Raw genomic sequence first — 23,871 nt, 5'->3', positions numbered from 1 at the left:
AAAAAAAAAAAAAAAAAAAAAAAAAAAAAAAAAAAAAAAAAAACAGGTTGGAAGCCCTAAGGGCATAGTGTCAGGAGTAAGTGCAAGTATGAACCCCTGGAACAATACTTAAAATGGTGAAATCTGAGTTAATAAAGGTGTCATTTTGGGAAATAAACAAGTGATTTAAGGAAAGAGAGTGAAAAGTTAACTCTACAGAGGCTGGAGAGAATTAAACAGTTAAACTTTGTGAAAATGTTAAAAAGGATCTTGTTAAAAGAATTCTTGGTTTCTTTGCAGCCATTCTAAAGGAAAAATGGGCCCTTTTCCAGAGGAATGTCTGTAAATAATCCAGGTAAAGAGACTATCTAATTAAAATCATTTGACTATAGACAATTGAGTCAAATTTGCTAAAAGAACATGGGGGGGTTCTATTGGAACTTAACTGCCCCAAATGTATAAAGGTAATGTAATCTATGTACAGCTATGTAAAAACAAAGCAGTGTAAGAGGGATGTTAAGGGAGAGAAAATGTGTATGTATCTGTCTGTCTGTGGGAATATGTGAGGTTTGTAAAACTCCTGTTTTGTAAGTTTAAGATAAATTGGTTTTGTTTTGTTTATAATGCCACTAAAAATCCATTTGACTCTTTAATTCAAAGTTGCAAAACTGACAGACCTTTTTGCCAGACACAGAATCAGTGTTGGTTGGCTTTGAGATTTGGTATTTAACCCTTAAGGGGTAACTTGATTCTTTACAAAATTTAAATGTTTTCAAATAAAGACCACGTCATGACTGCAGCAGGGCAGTCAAAATCAGAAGAATAGGGAGAGATTCTGGATTCTTTTTTGTTTGTTTGTTTTTGTAACAAAATAGCAAATGAAAGCTGTAGGAAAAGAAAAAAGACAGTGGCCCTCTGAAGCAACAGCAGGGGTGAGGTGCACAAAACAAAAAGAAGCAATGTTAGAAACACTGAGCCTTAAAATGGCTCTGTGTAATCAGACTGTCACTTTGATAAGGGTACATAAAACTCTGTAAGAACAAAAGAAACAGTTACACCTTATGTAAAAATTAATATGGCTAATGTTTTAAAAGTTGAAGTATAGAAGGAATGTGCAGACATGTGCAGTGTATATTATAGAGGGGGTAAAAGAAATGCAAACAAAACATGCTACTTAATTAAAATCCTATTAGGGCTCTAAAGGAGCCACAATAGACTGTGTTTTCTGTTTCAGCTCTCTGTGTGTTTTGGAAGCAAGAGTTAAAAGTAATCAAAACTCTGGTAAAAGTTAATTGTAGCTCTGCTGATGGCTTTGAATCCAAAAGCCAAGCCTGTGTTGATGCAAATTACCTAACTGATAAAGGAAGTGAGAGATCTGCCAGCACAAAGAAGTTGCAGATAAAGAACATACCTGGTCAGCAAACAAATTGTCTAAATAAAAGGCACGGTATAACAAGATACCTTTAATTAAAATAAATTTAATGTTAATAAGTACCCCTATAACAATGTATAGTGTGTATGATTTTTGAAAAAAAATCCTTTATGGTAATGATGCTTTTCAGCAGTTACCTGTGAACAAACTTAAAGCTTAATACAGCAGGAAAGACATTGTAAACTTGGTCTGCTGTAAAGGGAAAACTGAGGTACACCACCTCATGGATTTAATGACTGAACAGTGGGATAATTTCCCCATAACTCTTAAAAGATAGAAGCCATTGAAACCTGGCCTGCCTATAGAACAAAAACACAGGAAAATATGGAGGTAATTCCTCTTGTTTTGCCTGCAATCAGCAAGGGTATTTGTAAAAGAAAGGAATATTTTAAGCAATAATGAATGCCACCCCAAAAGGGGTAGAAAAATGTTATTTTTGTCTTTCAGAAAAAGCTAATATCAGCTACAGGACAACCTAATAAGAAACAAATAAAAGTGGGTATGCTTATCCATGCCTGTTGCTCCAAAGCCCTGTAGTAAAGACATCTCACTAGGATCCTGTATGTGGGATAAAATGAATAATGAGACCAAAGTACTGTATAATGGGCTATGTGTATGTGTTAATTCTTGGGGGGGAAAGTGTTTTAAAAGAATTGAAGTGTTAGCAACTTTCCAATAGACAAATGTAAATGTAATGTAAGTAATGTGTTTACAAAAGGTAAAAAGGTAACATAGTTCCTAAAACAAACAAAAAGGCAATGTGGGAAACCGAACCATTCATATTATACATGCAAATGGCAACATGTTAAGAATTGCCACTGCAGAAAGACATAACAGCTTACCATTGGTATAATATATTTTCTGAATGGTCTCCCACAACTACTGGCATACTAATGTTACTAACCCTAATTGTTTTTGATTTTAAATTGTATGTGTTTAATTGTAACGTTTGAAATGTGCTGTTGGATAAAACAAATGTATGCAAAGCTAGAGCCACAGGCCCAAATCACCTCCCAGTATTTTCTATTATGTGGACTAAATAAGAAGTGACACTGGCGATTAATAATCTTAGTGTCAAAAGGGGGATATGTAGGAGCAGGATTTTATAATGTCCCATAAGAATTAATGTATGATTTGATTTCATCCTGTCAGCCACCCTTTTTGAATAGCAGAAAGGAATGACAGACCAGAACAATCCTTATGACTGATTATGGTCACCCTTTTGTTTTAGAATAAGTTATAATGTCTACTATGGTTTCCTATATGTATTACAAAGTAGGCCTCTAGTTAAATATACATTTCTTTGTTTTAAGGTTTAGTAAGTAAGAAACAGGATTCTCTATTGTGTCTATGTTAAGTAGATTAGAGGAACATTGAAGGCCTGGGTCTCAATGTAAATTGTCTTGGTTATTGATTGTAAAACTTAGCAAGGTTTAATTTGCAATGCCTTTTTGCTCGATATAAAATACTACTGTTTGTATTCTCAATCTGTGTGAATAAGGAATGTATGCATCAGGAAAAGATAAGGTGTGAAGGCCATTGTTATAGCCAGAGTCAAGGAAGAAGAAGTAAAGAGACTTAAAGGACATCAAAGAATCATCAGGTACTGCTTACTATCCAGATGGCTGTTAAACTATCTGGCATTGCAGCGTGGATACATGCTTCGCAGTGTAAGAAGACACCCTCCCCGGCGAACCAATCATCACCTCAGAACTGCGCAGAGTCAATTTTGACTCCAGAAGAAGACGTAGAGGAACAGCCTGCAATACCTTACCATCTACGCTCTCGTAAGGGTTGCCAGAAGCAGACGAGGACCTAAAGCAAGGCCCAAAAAGAAGCAGTAGTGAGCCTAGCGCCTGCTGCCTGGTGGATGTAAAACCGTGACTGCGGTTCCCTCAGTTGAGGTTGTCAGAACCGGAAGGGCCTTGCCTCCAACATGCGCCTCTGGTGGCGCCTGTTCCTCGGCTACTGGTGTCTTAAGGTCTGGGGAGTCCACAATGACAATTCTTTTATCCAGCAGCAAGTGTGGATAGCTCAGACCCTTAATATTTCTAATTGCTGGGTCTGCAGCCACATCCCAGCCCACTCTCAAGCTGGTGTTCCTGTCCTGGCAATCCCACTCAATTCCCCAGACCTCACTGGAGGACCTCGTCCGTTTAACAAAACATGGAACAATAATGACACTTGGGAAACAGTGGGAATAAATGTATCTAAATGGATAACTGTGATGGAGGGAAAAGGTCATTGGTGTTGGGTGTGTAATGGGACAGGGCTGGATCTGGGAAAAAGTCGTTGCCTTCAGCATATTGTGGCAAATGGTGTATGGGATTATTCGAACAAAACTAAAGAGTGGCGGGCCGGGTATGGGGATATGAATTTTTTCTCAACCTGGGATCAAACAGAAAAATCAATTTCATGTTCCCCCTACAGTAATCTTAGTGGAAACAATACAATCTTTCAATGCCATGCAAATAACACCACTCCTTGTAAGGAGAATTACCCTGTGCCCTTCGGAGGATATTACTCCTCCTTTGTAGGCACTTATGTGACAAATGGGTGCAACCGACCCTACCCAGCCTTAATAGGCCATCATTGGGTTTGTGGGACCAAAGCTTATACTGTGTTACCAGCTAACTGGTCAGGTATCTGTTATCCCGCTCGACTCTTCCCACAATTCCGAGTGCTGGGGTCCTTCCCACGAGAACGCCTGCGTAATTTCAGGCGAAGAAGAAGGGACTTATCAGATGCCCAATGGTATGTAAATAACATAAGCCCCTTGACCTGGGAAGAGGCCATTGGCAGTTCCCTTATCCCACTTGGGGGAGTAATACACCATGCAAAAAGGCTCCTAAGGTTACAAGCAGTAGTTGAAATAATGGCAAATGAAACCGGAGAGAGTTTAAAGACCCTGGCCAAAGAAACAGGGGCGATCCGACAGATGGCCCTCCAAAACCGTCAGGCACTGGACATAGTGCTGGCGGCCAAAGGAGGGACCTGTGCTCTCATTGGAAAAGAATGTTGTGTGTTCATACCTGACGACACCAATGAGGTAATAGATCGCGCTAGTCACTTAGAACAAATTGCATCTCTTCCCCATGAAGAGCCAAGTTCTTTATGGAAGTGGCTAAGTAACCTATTCAATTTCTCTGGCATAGGAAACTGGTTGTTTCAGGGAGCCCTGACTATCCTGTGTGGAATCCTAATGATTTTTGTATGTTTTCAGTTAATCTCCTGTTGTATCCAGAATTGTGTAAGGTATGCCACCCAGGTGACTACCCCAAAACAGAGTGCTAATATGATGATGTTAAATATCACTGATGAACGAAGAGATAAAGAACTATTAATATGTGGAACCCAGTAATTGTTGGTCTTTGCGTAAGCTTGACCAAAAGGAGGGATTGTGAAAGTGAAATGAATTATACTAAAGAAATAGAATGAATTAAAGAATGCTGTATGTACCTTTAAGTAGAAATGAGAAATGCTGCAAGCCAGGTGTGCAGGAAAGCAGACATTAACTGCTTAACTTGCCACTTAAGGGCAATTGGTGAAGCATTAGTCTTAGATCGATAAGAGTTAACAAGGAAGCAGGATATGCATATTGTGCTCCATGCATATTTTACAATTTTGCTCTCTCTGTCCTTTTGTTTAGTTTGCACCCTTTTATCTGTATAAATAAGACTGTTTGAATCTTGCATGGAGGCTCACATTATCTGATTGTATTAGCAGAGCGCTGTGCTAATAAAACAGAGTGGTCTGACAAACTATGAGTCCTGAGTCTAACTTTGACACTCTCTCCTGTCTGATCTTGTGGAGTACTCATGGCAGGAGTGGCAGATGGGAGAAGGCGTAGTTGATCTGGTCTGACCAGCAAATTATGAGAGCATCGCTTTGAGAGTGGGGATCAATATCCCCCCAGAGCAGTATGTGCTGCATTTGTTGCTGGTGAGGGAGGCGAAAAGGTCCCTGGTCAGAGTCCAACATTGGTTGAAGATGTCATGTACTACAGAGTTGTGGAGTTCCCACTCATGATTAATCACAATCTGTCTGCTGAGAGAATCTGCAATCACATTCTGAGTCCATGGGAGATAGGCTGCAGATAGCAGAATCTGGTGAATGATGCATCAATTGACTGCCTTCGTACACAGAGCAGTTGACTTTGTGCCCCCTTGTTTGTTGATGTAGTAAACAGTGGTAGTGTTGTCTGACATGATAAGAACATGATGGGAATGGATGGATGGGAGAAATGCTTGGCATGTCTTCCTTACAGCCCGGAGTTCCAGAATGTTGATGTGCATCCTACATTCCCGAGAGCTCCATGTTCTCTGTGTTATGTGATCTCCCATGTAGTCAAAGAGGGATAGGCAAGTTCTGGCTTGGACAGAAGGACAGTTGACTATGTGGGCTATGAGTTCTTGCAGAGTCTGGAACCTGTCCCTTGGTAGGTAAGCTTGTGCTGTGACTGAGCTGATGGAGGCCCCTATGAAGTCTAGGGATTGTGTGGGGTCCAAAGTTAATTTTTTGATGCTGATGCTGACTCTGAGGGAGGAAAGGAGTCTGAGTAGCACAGAGGTTGAAATCTGGGCTTCGACTCTGGACCATACTGCTAGGAGCCAGTCATCGAGATGGGGGAATGGAAGGACCCCATAATGCCTGAGGTAGGCCACCATGATGGAGAAAACTTTGGTGAAGACCCTGGGAGCAGTGGTGAGTCCAAATGGCAGGACCCTGTATTGAAAATGCTGAGGGCCGACCATGAACCTCAGGAACCATCTGTGGGCCAGATGAATGTCTGTGAAAATAAGCCACCTGAATATCGACATCCATAAACAATATGCCTTCTTCTAACGTTGAGATGATTGCTGCTAAGGTGACTATACGAAACTTGGGCTTGTGGATGAAGCGATTGACATGGTGGAGGTCCAGAATTGGTCTCTATTTGCCCTTCTTTTTGGATACAGGATGGGTTGTGGAGGATTGCAAGGGTGAATAGGATTCAAGAGGACTTACAGCCAGAGAGAACAGGGGATAGACCGGAGAATCGCACCGTCACCAGGAAAAGGCAGGTCTACGTGATTGGGGACTCCTTACTGAGAAGAATAGACAGGTCTGTAACTAGAGCTGATCCAGAGAACAGAAGGGTGTGCTGTCTGCCGGGTGCTAAGATACAGGATGTGGACCTGAGGCTGAAGAGGATCCTAACGGGAGCGGGAAAGACTCCACTGATTGTCCTTCATGTGGGAATGAATGATACGGCTAGATTCTTGCTGGAACGTATCAAGGGATACTATGCCAGGCTGGGGAAGACGCTTAAGGAAATTGAGGTTCAGGTGATCTTCAGTGGGATTCTGCCTGTTCCTAGAGAAGGGCAACAAAGGTGTGACAAGATTATGACGATCAACAGATGGCTCAGGCAGTGGTGCTATATAAGGAGGGCTTTGGGATGTATGGCCACTGGGAGGCATTCATGGACAGAGGACTGTTCTCTCGGGATGGACTTCACCTGAGTAGGGAGGGAAATAGACTTCTAGGATGGAGGCTGGCACAACTGATTAAGAGAGCTTTAACCTAGGAATTGGGGGGAGATGGTTGGAAGATGTCCAGGTAATCTCCACGCCGGATTTTAACATTGAGAGGGAAGAAAACGAAGTAAGAAAGAATACAGCTGGGGGTAAGAGAATGGACATACAGAGGAAGGGTAGTGTAGATACCAGTCTAATAGGTGATACTGGTGGTAGAATGTCTGGTCCTAATCGGGTAAAGAATGTGAGTGAAGCCAAACAGCAAGAATTAAGATGTTTGTACACCAATGCGAGGAGCCTAGGTAACAAAATGGAGGAACTAGAGCTATTGGTGCAGGAAGTGAAACCAGATATTATAGGGACAAGAGAAACATGGTGGAATGTCATGACTGGAGTACAGGTATTGAAGGCTATGTGCTGTTTAGGAAAGATAGAAATAAAGGCAAAGGTGGTGGAGTACCATTGTATATCAATTATGAGGTAGACTGTAAAGAAATAAGAAGTGATGGAATGGATAAGACAGAGTCTGTCTGGGAAAAAATCACATTGGGGAAGAAAGCTACTAGAACCTCCCCTTGGATAGTACTTGGGATGTGCTATAGACCGTCGGGATCCGATTTGGATATGGAAAGAGACCTCTTTAATGTTTTTCATGAAGTAAATACTAATGGGAATTGTGTGATCATGGGAGACTTTAACATCCCAGATATAGATTGGAGGACAAGTGCTAGTAATAATAATAAATAATAATAATAAATAATAAATAAATAAATAATAATAAATAATAATAGGGCTCAGATTTTCCTAGATGTGATAGTTGACGGATTCCTTCACCAAGTAGTTGCTGAACCAACAAGAGGGGATGCCATTTTAGATTTGGTTTTGGTGAGTAGTGAGGACCTCATAGAAGAAATGGTTGTAGGGGACAACCTTGGTTCGAGCAATCATGAGCTAATTCAGTTTAAACTAAATGGATAAACAAAAATAGATCTGTGACTAGGGTTTTTTATTTCAAAAGGGCTAACTTTAAAAAATTAAGGAAATTAGTTAGGGAAGTGGATTGGACTGAAGAACTTGGGGATCTAAAGGTGGAGGAGGCCTGGAATTACTTCAAGTCAAAGTTGCAGAAACTATCAGAAGCCTGCATCCCAAGAAAGGGGAAAAAATTCATAGGCAGGAGTTGTAGAACAAGCTGGATGAGCAAGCATCTCAGAGAGGTGATTAAGAAAAAAGCAGAAAGCCTTCCCATCTTCCAAGGAGTGGAAGATGGGAGGGATCAGCAAGGAAAGCTACCTTATTGAGGTCAGAACATGTAGGGATAAAGTGAGAAAAGCCAAAAGCCATGTAGAGTTGGACCTTGCAAAGGGAATTAAAACCAATAGTAAAAGGTTCTATAGCCATATAAATAAGAAGAAAACAAAGAAAGAAGAAGTGGGACCGCTAAACACTGAGGATGGAGTGGAGGTTAAGGATAATCTAGGCATGGCCCAATATCTAAACAAATACTTTGCCTCAGTCTTTAATGAGGCTAATAAGGAGCTTAGGGATAATGGTAGGATGACAAATAGGAATGAGGATATGGAGGTAGATATTACCACATCCGAGGTAGAAGCCAAACTCGAACAATTTAATGGGACTAAATCGGGGGGCCCAGATAATCTTTATCCAAGAATATTAAAGGAACTGGCACATGAAATTGCAAGCCCATTAACAAGAATTTTTAATGAATCTGTAAACTCAGGGGTTGTACCATATGACTGGAGAATTGCTAACCCAGTTCCTATCTTTAAGAATGGAAAAAAACGTGATCCGGGCAACTACAGGCCTGTTAGTTTGACATCTGTAGTATGCAAGGTCTTGGAAAAATTTTTTGAAGGAGAAAGTAGTTAAGGACATTGAGGTCAATGGTAATTGGGACAAAATACAACATGGTTTTACAAAAGGTAGATCATGCCAAACCAACCTGATCTCCTTCTTTGAGAAGGTAACAGATTTTTTAGACAAAGGAAATGCAGTGGATCTAGTTTACCTTGATTTCAGTAAGGCATTTGATACGGTTCCACATGGGGAATTATTAGCTAAATTGGAAAAGATGGGGATCAATATGAAAATTGAAAGGTGGATAAGGAACTGGTTAAAGGGGAGACTACAACGGGTCATACTGAAAGGTGAACTGTCAGGCTGGAGGGAGGTTACTAGTGGAGTTCCTCAGGGATCGGTTTTGGGACCAATCTTATTTAATTTTTTTATTACTGACCTTGGCACAAAAAGTGGGAATGTGCTAATAAAGTTTGTGGATGACACAAAGCTGGGAGGTATTGTCAATACAGAGAAGAACCGGGATATCATAGAGGAAGATCTGGATGACCTTGTAAACTGGAGGAATAGTAATAGGATGAAATTTAATAGTGAAAAGTGCAAGGTCATGCATTTAGGGATTAATAACAAGAATTATTGTTATAAGCTGGGGACGCATCAGTTGGAAGTAACAGTGGAGGAGAAGGACCTTGGAGTATTGGTTGATCACAGGATGACTATGAGCTGCCAATGTGATATGGCCGTGAAAAAAGCTAATGCGGTCTTGGGATGCATTAGGAGAGGTATTTCCAGTAGAGATAAGGAGGTGTTAGTACCGTTATACAAGGCACGGGTGAGACCTCATCTGGAATACTGTGTGCAGTTCTGGTCTTCCATGTTTAAGAAGGATGAATTCAAACTGGAACAGGTACAGAGAAGGGCTACTAGGATGATCCGAGGAATAGAAAACCTGTCTTATGAAAGGAGACTCAAAGAGCTTGGCTTGTTTAGCCTAACCAAAAGAAGGCTGAGGGGAGATATGATTGCTCTCTATAAATATATCAGAGGAATAAATACCAGGGAGGGAGAGGAATTATTTAAGCTCAGTACCAATGTGGACACAAGAACAAATGGATATAAACTGGACATCAGGAAGTTTAGACTTGAAATTAGATGAAGGTTTCTAACCATCAGAGGAGTGAAGATCTGGAACAGCCTTCCAAGGGGAGTAGTGGAAGCAAATGACATATCTGGCTTCAAGACTAAGCTTGATAAGTTTATGGAGGGGATGGCAATTAATTGGTCTTTGACTATTAGCGGTAAATATGCTCAATGGCTTGTGATGGGATGTTAGATGGGGTGGGATCTGAGTTACTACAGAGAATTCTTTCCTGGGTGCCTTGCTGGTGAGTCTTGCCCACATGCTCAGGATTTAGCTGATCACCATATTTAGGGTCGGGAAGGAATTTTCCTCCAGGGTAGATTGGCAGAGGCCCTGGGGTTTTTTCGCCTTCCTCTGCAGCGTGGGGCACGGGTCACTTGCTGGAAGATTCTCTGCACCTTGAAGTCTTTAAACCATGATTTGAGGGCTTCAATGGCTCAGACATAGGTTTGATACAGGAGTGGGTGGGTGAGATTCTGTGGCCTGCGTTGTGCAGGAGGTCAGACTAGATGATCAATAATGGTCCCTTCTGACCTTAAAGTCTATGATTTTATGATTCTAAGTTGAATAGAACCCTATCCCTTGATTTGTCCGGAGGAACCTGCTCTATTGCCCCTCTGTGTAGTGAGTCCCCCTCTAGGGGGAGGATACTGTTGTGACAGTGATCCCTGGGGAGGGGTCAGAGAGGGGGCTATGGATGAGGTAATATGATGAACTCGATCATATAGCCATAGTGGATGACATTCAGAACCTACCTGTCTGTTTTTATTGCACTCCAAGCTGCTAAAAAGTGTACTAGACGACTCCTGAAGGGGGTGAGGTGGTTGTATGGCAGCAGGCAAGGTGGTTGATGGCTCTCTAGGGTGCCTCAGAAATACCTCTTCTGTGGGGGTTGCATCTGGGAGGAGGAAGGCTGCACATGACTTATGAGGAGAGGCTGAGGGAACTGAGCTTATTTAGTCTGCAGAAGAGAAGAGTGAGGGGGGATTTGATAGCAGCCTTCAACTACCTAAAGGGGGGGGGTTCCAAAGAGGATGGAGCTCGGCTGTTCTCAGTGGTGGCAGATGACTGAACAAGAAGCAATGGTCTCAAGTTGCAGTGGGGAGGTCTAGGCTGGATATTAGGAAAACCTGTTTCACTAGGAGGATGGTGAAGCACTGGAATGGGTTACTTAGGGAAGTAGTGGAATCTCCATCCTTAGAGGTTTCTAAGACTTGGCTTGACAAAGCCCTGGCTGGGATGATTTAGTTGGGGTTGGTCCTGCTTTGATCAGGGGTTTGGACTAGATGACCTCCTGAGGTCTCTTCCAACCCTAATCTTCTATGATTCTATGATCTTCGAGTCTTTTGATGCTTCCTTGGTGGTTCGTAAGGCCTCTGATGGCAAATCTGGGAGGTTGTGTAATGCTGTGTGGGCTGCAGGTGGTAGAATTAATGTTTCGGTGCAGGTGTGTAAATACCCAAGGAATGGAATGTAGCTCTCGAATCCTTGAGAGTGTGGAGGGAACCGTCCATTTTCTGGTTGAAGAGATGGGATTCATCGAAAGGGAGGTCTTCAATGGTATTTTGTACCTTCCTGGGAAAACCAGAGGCATGGAACCATGATTCCCTACTCATGACGATGCCCATGGCCATTGAGTGCAATGAGGTATCTGCCACGTCCACCGCTGTTGAGCGATGTCCTTGCTACTAGCTTTCCCTCCTCAATTATTGCTTGGAAGCAGGTCCAGTCCTGCTGTAGCAGTTTTTCCGAAAAGTCCTCCAATTTGCTGTAATTCAGGAAATCATATTTGGAAGGTTAACGCCTGATAATACAAAATCCTGAACTGAAGTTTGGTTACACAGAAGACTTTAGGGCCTAAAAGGTCGAACGGCTTGCCCTCCCTGTCAGATGGGTGGAGCATGGGTGCTGCTACCTACCCCTTCCGTTGCTGCCTGGCCCACAAGTGAATTGGGAGGCGGGGGTGAAAACAGAAACTCAGACCCCTTGGCTGGTACACAGTATAATTTTTCTGCCCCCTTGGGGTAGGCGTACATATGGCTTGGTGTATGCCAAACCATTCTAGCTAGCTCGAGGACAGCATCATCTATCTGGCACTGATGAGTGAAGTATGTCCAGCAGCTTATGCTGAGTGTCTTGGATCTCCTCCAGGGGAATATGCAGCTCTCTTGCCACTCTACGCAGGAGATCCTGGAATTGGCAGTACTCATCATAGGATGGAGGGATGCCAAAGTCACCGCTGCATCAGGTGAGGAAGATGGGAATCTCTCCTGATCCGGTGGTACCGCAGGAACCAGACTGAGTGGCTCCTCTTCCGTTATAGGTTCCAAGTGTCTACTCGAAGGCACTGGAGATGGTGAAATGGATGAAGTCTCCCTGACAGAACTGACGAGTTCCAAGGGTGGGTATTGGGGCTAGGATCCCCAATAGAGCCAGCATGACGGATCAGGAGGGAGTTGTGGAGGGCCCCACGGAGCACGGAACCAGTGACTCCAGGGTGACTCGAGTGGAGGATACTGCCACGATGTAGAAGGCCTCGCTGGTATTTGTAGTTGCGGGAAGGGATGGACAGTCCCTGTCCCTCATCCGATTCCTCCGAAGATGAAAATTTGGAGATCAGTTCTATCGTCGGTACCGTCAGAGCTGGCGGAAGCGTGTAAACTGCCGGAGTGAGGGGTGAGGAGTGCCTCAGATGTGGCATGTCCTGTGCTGAGATACAGTCTCTTTGGAAGTAGAGGGTCCCAGAAGGCGTGTTGATCTCAGCTCTCCCAGGGCAAACACTTCATGGGGCTCTGGTGCTTTTCCCAGCCTCCCTGGAGTCAAGGGTACTCTGTCAGTCTCCAAAACTGGTATGGGAGCAATGGTATTCCCCAGAGCTCTGTAGCTCTGAGGGATGCCGATGTTGACAGTGTGTGTGGAGCAGTACCCGGTACTGGCAGATCTGTTGATTTATGTGGACTCTTATCATGCTTATGCACTTTACAGCATGCTCCTTCCCTATGACTGGAACTCATGGAAGGAGTCTCTGCTTTCTTAGGTTTAGTGGAAGACTTACTGCCATGCTTATGTGCTTACTTCCTTACCTCTCAACTAGGCCCCGGCGCTGGTACCACTGCAGCTGGAGGCGAGCTCCTAGCAGCCTCTGGTCAATGCCCGGGGTGGGGTGGGGGTTGCCCGGCCATGTAGTGCTTCCAGAGGCGAAGAGCCCGGCCTTCTCGGGTCTGGCTGGGGAAGGATTAACAGATATTGCACCTGGATGAAATGTGGACAGGCAGTAGTGGCAGCATTGATGTTCATCACTGACTGAGAAGAAACGTGGGCAGGAAGCGTGGAGTTTAAAGCCTAGAGTCTTCGGCATAGTTCAGTACTCGCATATGGGTACGGGGCAGGGGATGGTGTGGTTCACGCAGAAACACCCCTCCCCCCCCAGAAAAGCCCCAACTCTATTCCCAAAACTAGCAAACTACTACAATTATTATATGAACAGTAAACACTGTAAAATACTCTAAAGCTAACTATGTACAACCACATATTTTTAAAGTGCTTACATAAGAAATAATTTACATAAGAATGGCCATACTGGGTCAGACCAAAGGTCTATCCAGCTCAGTATCCTGTCTACCGACAGTGACCAATGCCAGGTGTCCCAGAGGGAGTGAACCTAACAGGTAATGATCGAGTAATCTCTCTCCTGCCATCCATCTCCACCCTCTGACAAACAGAGGCTAGGGACACCATTCCTTACCCATCCTGGCTAATAGCCATTAATGGACTTAACCTCCATGAATTTATCTAGTTTTCTTTTAAATCCTGTTATAGTCCTAGCCTTCACAACCTCTTCAGGCAAGGAGTTCCACAGGTTAACTGTGCGCTGTGTGAAGAAGAACTTCCTTTTATTTCTTTTAAACCCGCTGCCCATTAATTTCATTTGGTGGCCCCTAGTTCTTACATTACGGGAACAAGTAAATAACTTTTCCTTATTCACTTTCTCCACACCACTCATGATTATATACCTCTATCATATCCCCCCTTAGGCTTGGTCTACACTTACCCCCCAAGTCGAAGTAAGGTACGCAAATTCAGCTACGTGAATAACGTAGCTGAATTCGACATACCTTACTTCGAACTTACCGCGGTTCAGACGCGGTCCACACGCGGCAGGCAGGCTCCCCGTCGACTCCGCGGTACTCCTCTCGTTGAGCTGGAGTACCGCAGTCGACGGGGATCACTTCCTGGTTCGATTTATCGCGTCCAGACCAGACGCGATAAATCGAACTCGGAACTTCGATCCCCAGCCGCCGAACTAGCGCGGCAGTGTAGACCAGACACCCGTCTCCTCTTTTCCAAGCTGAAAAGTCCTAGCCACCCTTCCCTTTATCACCTAAAACGAAACCATGAGGCAAGCCAAGGGTGCATGCGTGAACCAATGGCCACTAGTACTTTCAAAATCTCCGGCTCCGGATGCATTGCGAAACCCTCAGTTGAATACAGTAGGAACCATCACTTGAAGAAGAGTGTGCAAAACCTCACACACACGCCCAACAGAAACAGCACAAGTCATGCCAGGAGCTAGAAGCAGTGTGCATCCAGCAGGGCTTAGCACTGAGAGGGGTTTCAAACCTGCCTTTTCGCTACCTGAGTTTTCTGACAGTTTTGTTTCTAGTAGCTGACCTCCAAAATAGGATCAGCTGAACTTAACTGAGCAAAGGGTAACTAATCACCATGTCTCTCACTGCCAACCTGGACTAGAGAGTTCCTCAGCACTCATTTGACTGGTCTTTACGCAGCCAGTACTGAACATGATTGCTTCTGAGCTACCTGTGAAATTAACTTGATGTTGACAGCAGGAAAACATCATTCTTATGAAAACCCTCAACTTCACACATATGATAAAGATATGGTAATAAAGTCAGAGGTGGTTCATACTAGTGAGAAATGTAGTAATGAATGTTGCTTTGGCCAAACTTCTACTACTATCTAATGCAATGAGTTGCTTCAAACCAATGCTCACTATATGTTTTTTTTAGGGAGAGAATTGCCAGTGTTTTTAGTAAGAGAGTACTGTTTACCCCATGAAGGGTAACATAGAGTCTACACAGTATGAAACAACCCATGCACCAAAGTAGGAAAAATGGCTTGGCTGTCCAGCACAGTGTAGATCAGGGGTGGCCAACCCGTGGCTCTGGAGCCACATGCGGCACTTCAGAAGTTAATATGCGGCTCCTTGCATAGGCACCAACTCTGGGGCTGGAGCTACAGGCGCCAACTTTCTAATGTGTTGGGGGGTGCTCAATGCTCAACCCCTGGCTCTGCCAAAGACCCTGTCCCCACTCCACCCCTTCCTGCGCCCTCTCCTGAGTCTGCGTGCCCTCACTCCTTTCCCCTCCCCCCAGAGCCTCCTGCATGCCACAAAACAGCTAATCGGGAGGTGCAGGGAGGGAGGGGGAGGTGCTGATGGATGGGAGGCGCTGGGAGCAGCGGGCGGGGGGGGGGAGCTGATGGGGGGCGGCTGCTGACGTATTACTGTGGCTCTTTGGCAATGTACATTGGTAAATTCTGGCTCCTTCTCAGGCTCAGGTTGGCCACACCTGGTGTAGATGATAATTGTGATGTAAAGATGAATGTTAACAGCCCTATACAATCTTGACAGCAGTTAGGTAAACAGGAGACTAATGGCAGATGTTTTTATTTAAACTATAAGAACGGCACCTCCTGTGTGTCAATTCTGAATCACTGTCATACAGCCAGTGAGACTCTGAACTGCAAACAAAGGTTTTTTAGGAATGAAGTCAACTGAAATCTTAACTAGTCTCTGGTGGATAGTTAAATTTCTAAAATAATACTCATTGCATACCCATAACAAACATGATTTGCTTAAAAATAAAAGCTTGTGTTTAAATTTTAATTATAGTTGGCTTCCCTTCATATGAGAGCCCTCAACAGAGTGCTGGGCCCTGCAAGATCTCTCTACTGAGAATAAACATCTCACTAACATGAATGCCAAATGGTGCCTTCAGACAGAGATCAGCAAGACACTCCATTGTGATAGGACCTAGGATTGGCCATCTTCTGGATCAGCTGTCTCCCACACTCAGTAATCAGAATGAGGATAAGGACTTTCAGTTGAGATTTTCAAAAAGTCCAGAGGATTTAGCCATTCACCTTCCATTAGTCTGGATGGAAGACCTGTGGCTAAATCCCTAGATTACTTTGAACATCCCAGTTTACATTTGTGTAGCACTTTTCCTCCACAAAGGATGTCCAACACTTTATAAACTATGGGCTGGATTTTCCTCAGTTACACTGCTGTAAATTACAAGATGAAGCCCAGTCAAGAATAGATCTTCCTGGACAACAAAGTGACTAATAACATTCAGCATTCTCCTTAACCTTAGGACAATCATAGAATATGAGGGTTAGAAGGGACCTCAGGAGGTCATCTAGTCTAACCTGCTGCTCAAAGCAGGACCAATGCCCAATTTTTGCCTCAGATCCCTAAATGGCTCCCTCAAGGATTGAGCTCACAACCGTGGGTTTAGTAAGCTAATGCTCAAACCACTGAGCTATCCCTCCCCCAAAGGTCATTGAGTCCAGCTCCCTGCCTTGACTAGCAGGACCAAGTACTGATTTTGCCCTGATCCCTAAGTGGCCCCCTCAAGGATTGAGATTGCAACCCTGGGTTTAGTAGGCCAATGCTCAAACCACCTAGCTTCCCTCCCCCCTCAATCAGTTGATGCACCATGATTAATATCAGGGTTTCTAGCCTCTCAGAACCAAAGGATACCTCTACACTGCAAGCAAATAAACAAACAAATAAACCAAACCCCATGACAGTGAGTCTTAGACCATGACAACTGACTTGGGCTCATGCTATGAGGCTTAAAATAGCAGTGTAGCCCTTCGGGCTCAGGTGGAACCCAGGCTCTGAAACCTGGCAAGGAGGATGGGTCTCAGAGCCCTGGCTCCAGCCCAAGTGGTAACATCCACACTGCTATTTTTAGCCTTGTAGCATCAGCCCTGTGAGCCTGAGTTAGTTGACCAAGGCTCTGACACTTGCTACCACAAGATTTTTTTTTTGTTTGCAGTGCAGATGTACCCACACTGTGAAGTAAGTCTGCATGTGAGTGAAATTAACATTGGTGAAAGCTGCTGGACTGGCAGCCCAGGAGATAGAAGTCCTCTCTTTATCCAGAGAAGAGGTACATCACTAGCAGTTGTGGTGCAAGCTTCCCCATGTACTTCAGCCCTTATCTGAAGGAACCATTTTTGGGGATAGTGGGTAACTCAGTTTCCATGGCTGATCCAAGCCTTGCAGTCTCTGTGGAGACTCATAGCAAGAAGGACACTTAGGGCTTGTCTACACTACAAAATTAGGTCGACGTAAGTTAGGTCAACCTACAGTCACTGCAGCAATTAAATTGGCTGTTGGTATCCACATTGCCCTCCTTCTGCCAGTGGAGCGTGTCCTCACCAGGAGCACTTGCACTGACTGAAGTGGGGCATAGTGGGGCACTGAAAGGCAAATCTTTGAACGGTGGCTTCCTTCAGAAGCAGCAGCCACCTGGAGAAGCCTTTACTGTGGCTTCATTGCCTACTAACCTCCATATTCCTGGCAGCTACCCCTGGACATGCCCAGTCCCCACGCCAGACTCTGCAGTGTCTGCAGGAAGGAGGGACAGAACTGTGAAGGGGAGGAGCTCCTCCCCCACACAAGGCTCTCACGGGCATGATCTGCCCCAAAGTGAACTGGAATTAATAGGTTAAAAATGAAGCAGAGTCTCCCAGGGTCTCTTATAGATGCTCTGGTATTTCCTGCACCCACTGGCCAATTTGACTGACACAAGACAGAGTTTGCTGTATGTTTGTTCTGAAACTGCATTTATGTCTTATCGGTTTCAGTGCCTCTGCCCAAATCCCTGGGCCTCTGATATCCCCCAGGTAATGTTGGTGTTTCCATTTAAAACAACAATTTTACACTGTTTCCTCATTCTGAAGTCTATTTCTCACATTGTTTGAAAGCATTATTCAGTCCAGTTTCTTTTAAAAACTGCTCATATTGTGATCAGATAAAGTAACTTTTTCAAAGGAAATGTAATACTTTCCAAACCATTATCAGAAATATAACTCAGTCTCCAGATGATGAAATTATCTGTGTGTGTGACAATCCAGCTCAACCAGGGAAGGATTCTTGTAACATGGACACAAAAATGAATTTTCAGGCAGATAAGTACAAAAAATAATTATGAAACCTCTAATGAAAATGTTTCCTCTGCAATAAGGTTGACTATATATTACCACATTTGTCTTACCAAACTGCATGGGAAAATGGAACCAGCAAAAATGTTGGAAGCTTGAAGCTAATTCGTTCAGTTTATGGAAATTCTGCATCTGACAGCGTTTTCAGTGTGCTTAAATGTAACAAAAACATTTGGGTTTATGGTTCATTTGCACTGTAAAGTTCATAATAAGGCATGATTTTGTATAGATTGTCTGATGGAAAGTTTAACTAACCTGGTACAAAGTGTATTCCTGTTTAGACAGAGACTCTGTGTACCACGTGTGCCTTCGCTTGGCATACAGCTTCCTCCCTTTGGGAATTAACTACTGTACATGTTTATGTTGTATATATTCAGTCTTTTGGGTGCAACTCAAAATGAGACTCCTGATCACTGATAGTCACTAATGAGTCTGTGTATTTTAAGCAAAATTGGGTTGTTATCCCCAGAGAGCTGATCTAAGTCCAGTGTATTATTATTAAACATGCTAGTGCCCAAGGGCCCTGATTGGGAAAGGGCCCCAGGGTGCTGAGTGTTATGCACAGCACAGATAAGAGACAATCCCTGCTCCGGAGGACGTACAGCCTGAACCACACACACACTTGAAGGAGGGGAGGGGAGGGGAGGGAACGGGATGTCACATGCCATCAAATCCATGTGGTGTGGAATTGGCCCAGTGTTGTGAATTATGGGTTTGTTATTTGTTTTTCATCTGGGAGCAGATGAGGGGTGAGGCGTGGCAAGAATGGTGGCAGCAGAGGTGGGAGGGGATTAAAAGAATGGGAGTTAATAAAAACGAGAGAGTAGGAAAAGGACCAGTCACAGATCATCTGCCTGGTTGTGGTGAGCACCTGGGTGGGTGTGAACCTGAAGAAGGGTCTGGCTGTTGTTGAATGGCCTTATGGCAGAGGTGAGCCTGAAGAAGGGTCTGGCAGTAGCTGTAAGGCTTAGAGCAGGCAGATTTTTCCGTGCATAATGGTAGAAAGAGTGGAGGTGCATAAGGAAGAAGCTGATTGGTGGGAAGTAAAAAGGCTTGGAGCACTGGCACAAGCGAAGGCAGTAGCTGATGATATTATAGGTCACTAGAATTACCTATGCCAGCTAAAACCAGTTGTAAATGCAATATGAGAGAGTCCACAGAGGGGGCTGCACTGGTTTAAATTAAATGGGTTTTAAAAAAATATTTTACTTAAACTTGTGCAAATTGCTGTGTGTAGTGGAAGCCAACATCAGCTGGGTAGGGTGGGACTAAATTGTGAAGGGGCTTAAAGTTAAAGACACGAAGGCTGGGTTTGATGGGGGAGATGAAGGCAGGGCCCATGGAGTATTTCAATGCACCTTCTTAAATCCATTTTCAATTTCAACTGGAGAAGTGATTCTTCACTTCCACTTCTAAAAGCTGTGCTATACTGTTGCTAGTATGGACAAACTGGAGGAATGGTCTGAAGTAAACAGGATGGAATTGAATAAGGACAAAGGCAAAGTACTCCACTTAGGAAGGAACAATCAGTTGCACAAATACAAAATGGGAAATGACTGCCTAGGAAGGAATACTGCAGAAAGGGATCTGGGGGTCATAGTGGATCAGGAGCTAAATATGCATCAACAGTGTAACACTAGACACAATCAACTCAGGGTTAAACAGGGATTGGGAATGGCTGAGCCATTACAAACATTGAATCTATCTCCTCTTGTAAGTACTCTCACACTTGCTTCTTATCAAACTGTCTGTACTGGGCTATCTTGATTATCACTTCAAAAGTTTTTTTTCTCTTACTTAATTGGCCTCTCAGAGTTGGTAAGACAACTCCCACCTGTTCATGCTCTCTGTATGTCTGTATATATATCTCCTCAATGTTTCACTCTATATGCATCCGAAGAAGTGGGTTGTAGCCCACGAAAGCTTATGCTCTAATAAATTTGTTAGTCTCTAAGGTGCCACAAGTACTCCTGTTCTTTTTGCGGATACAGACTAACACGGCTGCTACTCTGAAACCTGTCAGTGTAACACTGTTGCAAAAAAAGCAAACATCATTCTGGGGATGTATTAGTAGAAGTGTTGTAAGCAAGACACAAGAAGTAATTCTTCTGGTCTACTCCACACTGATTAGGCCTTAGCTGGAGTACTGTGTCCAGTTCTGGGCACCCGCATTTCAGGAAAGATGTGGACAAATTGGAGAAAGCCCAAAGAAGAGCAACAAAAATCATTAAAGGTCTAGAAAACATGACTGAAATAAATGGGTTTGTTTAGTCTGGAGACGAGAAGACTGAGAGGGGACATGATAACAGTTTTCAGGTACATAAAAGGTTGTTACAAGGAGGAGGGAGAAAAAAGGATCTCCTTAAGAGAGGCTAGGACAAGAAGCAATGGGCTTAAATTGCCACAAGGGTGGTTTAGGTTGGACATTAGGAAAGCTTCCTAACAGTCAGGATGGTTAAGCATTGGAATAAATTGCCTAGGGATGGTTTGGAATCTCCATCGTTGGTGAGTTTTAAGAGCAGGTTAGATGAATGCCTAGATATCTAGATAATACTTAGTCCTGCCATGAGTGCAGGGGACTGGACTAGATGACCTCTCAAGGTCCCTTTCAATCCTACAATTCTATGATTGAATCTATGCAAAGGCTGAAGAGAAAACAATGGCTATTCCATTCCTAACCCTCACACCTCAAGCAGCCCTTGATATTCACACTGTAGGCCCTCATACAGCTCTGCCAATGTCTTTCAATCCTGATCCACAGTACCATCAGCTCAATTAAACCAAGACTGAGCTCCCTTCCCCTGACCTCTCAGTTCTGCACAAAACCTCACATCATTAGCCATTTCTGCTGGGACTGGAAAAATAGGGAGTAGGTAAGATTGAGGTGCACTGGCAAAGTGAGTTGGGAAGTGGACTAAGAGACAATGACAAGCATGCAATTCCTAAAAAAAGTTATTCCTGTCCAAAGCCTGTGTTGGGAATTATTAAGTTCTTCAGTTCCTTCAGCTTGGAAAAGAGGAGACTAAGGGGGGATATGATAGAGGTATATAAAATCATGAGTGGTGTGGAGAAAGTGAATAAGGGAAAGTTATTTACTTGTTCCCATAATACAAGAACTAGGGGCCACCAAATGAAATTAATGGGCAGCAGGTTTAAAAGAAATAAAAGGAAGTTCTTCTTCACACAGTGCACAATCAACCTGTGGAACTCCTTGCCTGAGGAGGTTGTGAAGGCTAGGACTATAACAGGGTTTAAAAGAGAACTAAATAAATTCATGGAGGTTAAGTCCATTAATGACTATTAGCCAGGATGGGTAAGGAATGGTGTCCCTAGCCTCTGTTTGTCAGAGGGTGGAGATGGATGGCAGGAGAGAGATCACTTGATCATTACCTGTTAGGTTCACTCCCTCTGGGACACCTGGCCTTGGTCACTGGGTAGACAGGATACTGGGCTGGATGGACCTTTGATCTGACCCAGTATGATCATTCTTATGTTCTTATAGGGTTACAGTGAGATATCCGGTGACCCTACAGTGCTAGAAACATGAACTTTACACCACCAGAAAGGGAAATTCCCAGCTTCCTAATGGAACACCACCTTTTCTTCCAATCATAGCAGGACTGAGATACTGGACTTTAAAATTATACCATTTAAAGCTGTTTTTAGAGGCATTAATGGACTCTACAGAGTTAGCTAGACCTGTGTGGAGGATGGAAGTTCCATTTTGTGAGGGATTTCGAGATTTCAAATCTGGCTATATGCCGAACTGGAACAAACACTGAATTTCTAAATTCTCAATGAAGAAAAATTCCATTTTGGGTCCATCACTTTATTTTGTTTCAACAAAATTGAAATGTTTTGTTTTTATTTCAATTTTTATTAAAAAAAATTTAGAAACAAAAAGTTATTTCAAAATGAAAACCAAAATGGTTCGTTCTGAGAACACTGAAACAAGCAGTTTTGACATTGTCCGAACTTTTCTCTGGTTTTCTTTTAAAATAAAATTCCGGTGACATCAACCTGAGTTCAGATGTGGTTAGATTTGGAGGAAGTTTCTCTGATCAATTTTAAAGTTAACTACAGCAGAGAGATATAGCCTGGAGTCATGGGTTGCAGGTGGAGGGAATGATTCACCATTGTGCTCCTCTTGTTTTGTACCAGGTTAGTCCATGGGTTTCAGTGAAGTGACATTGGTGTGAAACACAAATATTGCAGGGTGAATCAAACTCCGAATGTTGACACTAGTACGTTTGTAAAGCAGTTTTTCTTTAACATGTGGCACACAGAGGACGTCATAGTGCGGGTGGGAAGATTTTATTGCACTTGTCTGAGCTGTACCACTTGCAGAGCAGACTGTAGTTGATAAAACCTCTCATGAACACATATTCTATCCTAAGAACTATGGAACACACTAAAACTGGATTTTTTTCTGTTGAAAAATTGTTTATCAGACCGGAACAATAACCCCCACAGAGACAGCACTTTGAGTTCTGTGACCAGGAGAAAGCATGGAACAGGGAGTGGTTAGTGGAGGAGGGTTCTGTTGTACTTGGTTCTCAGATACTGGATCCAAAGCACATGTGTGCTTGTAATGGATAACTTCTTTGAAAAAGGCACTACTGGGATGAAAAGGGGACATTCTCCTCCACCCCTACAATATCTTCAAGGGGCCCCAAATTATTGTCAGAAAGGCCAAAATATATACAGTTATCCAGTGTTAAAGCAGCAAATTGGAGAGTCCTCATCCTTCATATAAGTTATAAATCATAGCAAAATATTGACATGGCAGACAAACTTTATTTTTTTAAACTCTTAAAATCTAAGATTTTCTAGGGGCCTAACTATCCTGGAATCATAGAATATCAGGATTGGAAGGGACCTCAGGAGGTCATCTAGTCTAACCCCCTGCTCAAAGCAGGCTCAATCCCCAGACAGATTTTTACCCCAGTTCCCTAAATGGTCCCCTCAAAAATTGAACTCACAATCCTGGGTTTAGCAGGCCAATGTTCAAACCACTGAGCTATCCGTCCCCCACCTCCTGGAAGGTTGTTTATTAACTAGTGACATCCAGGGTCTCCAAATAGCCATTTGTTCCCCCAATAATGGGACCTTAGAACCCTGTTTTGGCAGGCATGTGATTCCTACATTAGGAGTATGTAAAAATATGATATGGCTTCTGCACCAGGAAAGCAGTTTGATGTATTAAACTTACATTACATTTTGTCTTCCATGACCAATCCAGGCATATCTTTTTTAAAGTATTTGTCCTAAATCAAGGTTTGGACTTACCACTGATGTTTATTGCTGGCAACACGATAGACATCTTGGGCCGTCTGGTCTTATTATGGGTGGTGGCAGGCAACAACAAGTGATCCTGGAAAATATGAAAAGATGTGTTACATTTATATTGAAGCACCGAGTTGTAGAAATGCCTCTCCATTCTGTGCCACTTGCATTCCAGGTAAACCTATTTATGAAGGTTTGGTGATTTCATATTGGTAACAACAGTCACAGCCATTGCCCATATTGTGTAACCAGAAAAAATCTCTATCACATATGGCAACATCTGAAAGCACCTTAATCCTCATGTGGAAGGGGATGGAACTACTCTTAGGCCCCTGCTCAGTCAGTCAGATTTAAGCATGTGGTACTTTCAGGGCCGGTGCTACCATTAAGGCAAACTAGGCGGTTGCCTAGGGCGCCAAGATTTGGGGGCGCCAAAAAGC

The 23,871-nt window shown here is 43.4% G+C and overlaps 1 protein-coding gene across 2 annotated transcripts in view; it reads right to left on the bottom strand.

Moving 5' to 3' along the window:
• ATF6 (activating transcription factor 6) overlaps positions 1-23,871 on the bottom strand; it is a 367,785-nt gene that overhangs the window by 29,057 nt on the left and 314,857 nt on the right. For both annotated transcript variants that reach the window (XM_026656216.1, XM_026656217.1), the window contains one exon: positions 23,435-23,519. In XM_026656216.1, coding sequence (XP_026512001.1) covers positions 23,435-23,519 — 85 coding nt within the window. The remainder of the gene's footprint in view (positions 1-23,434; positions 23,520-23,871) is intronic.

Source organism: Terrapene carolina, unplaced genomic scaffold (assembly GCF_002925995.2).
Source record: "Terrapene carolina triunguis isolate 2854851 unplaced genomic scaffold, T_m_triunguis-2.0 Scaffold212, whole genome shotgun sequence".
NCBI classification, from domain to species: Eukaryota; Metazoa; Chordata; order Testudines; family Emydidae; genus Terrapene; species Terrapene triunguis.
The sequence above is the reverse complement of the archived record's forward strand: the minus strand, read 5'-3'. Positions and strand labels throughout refer to the sequence as shown.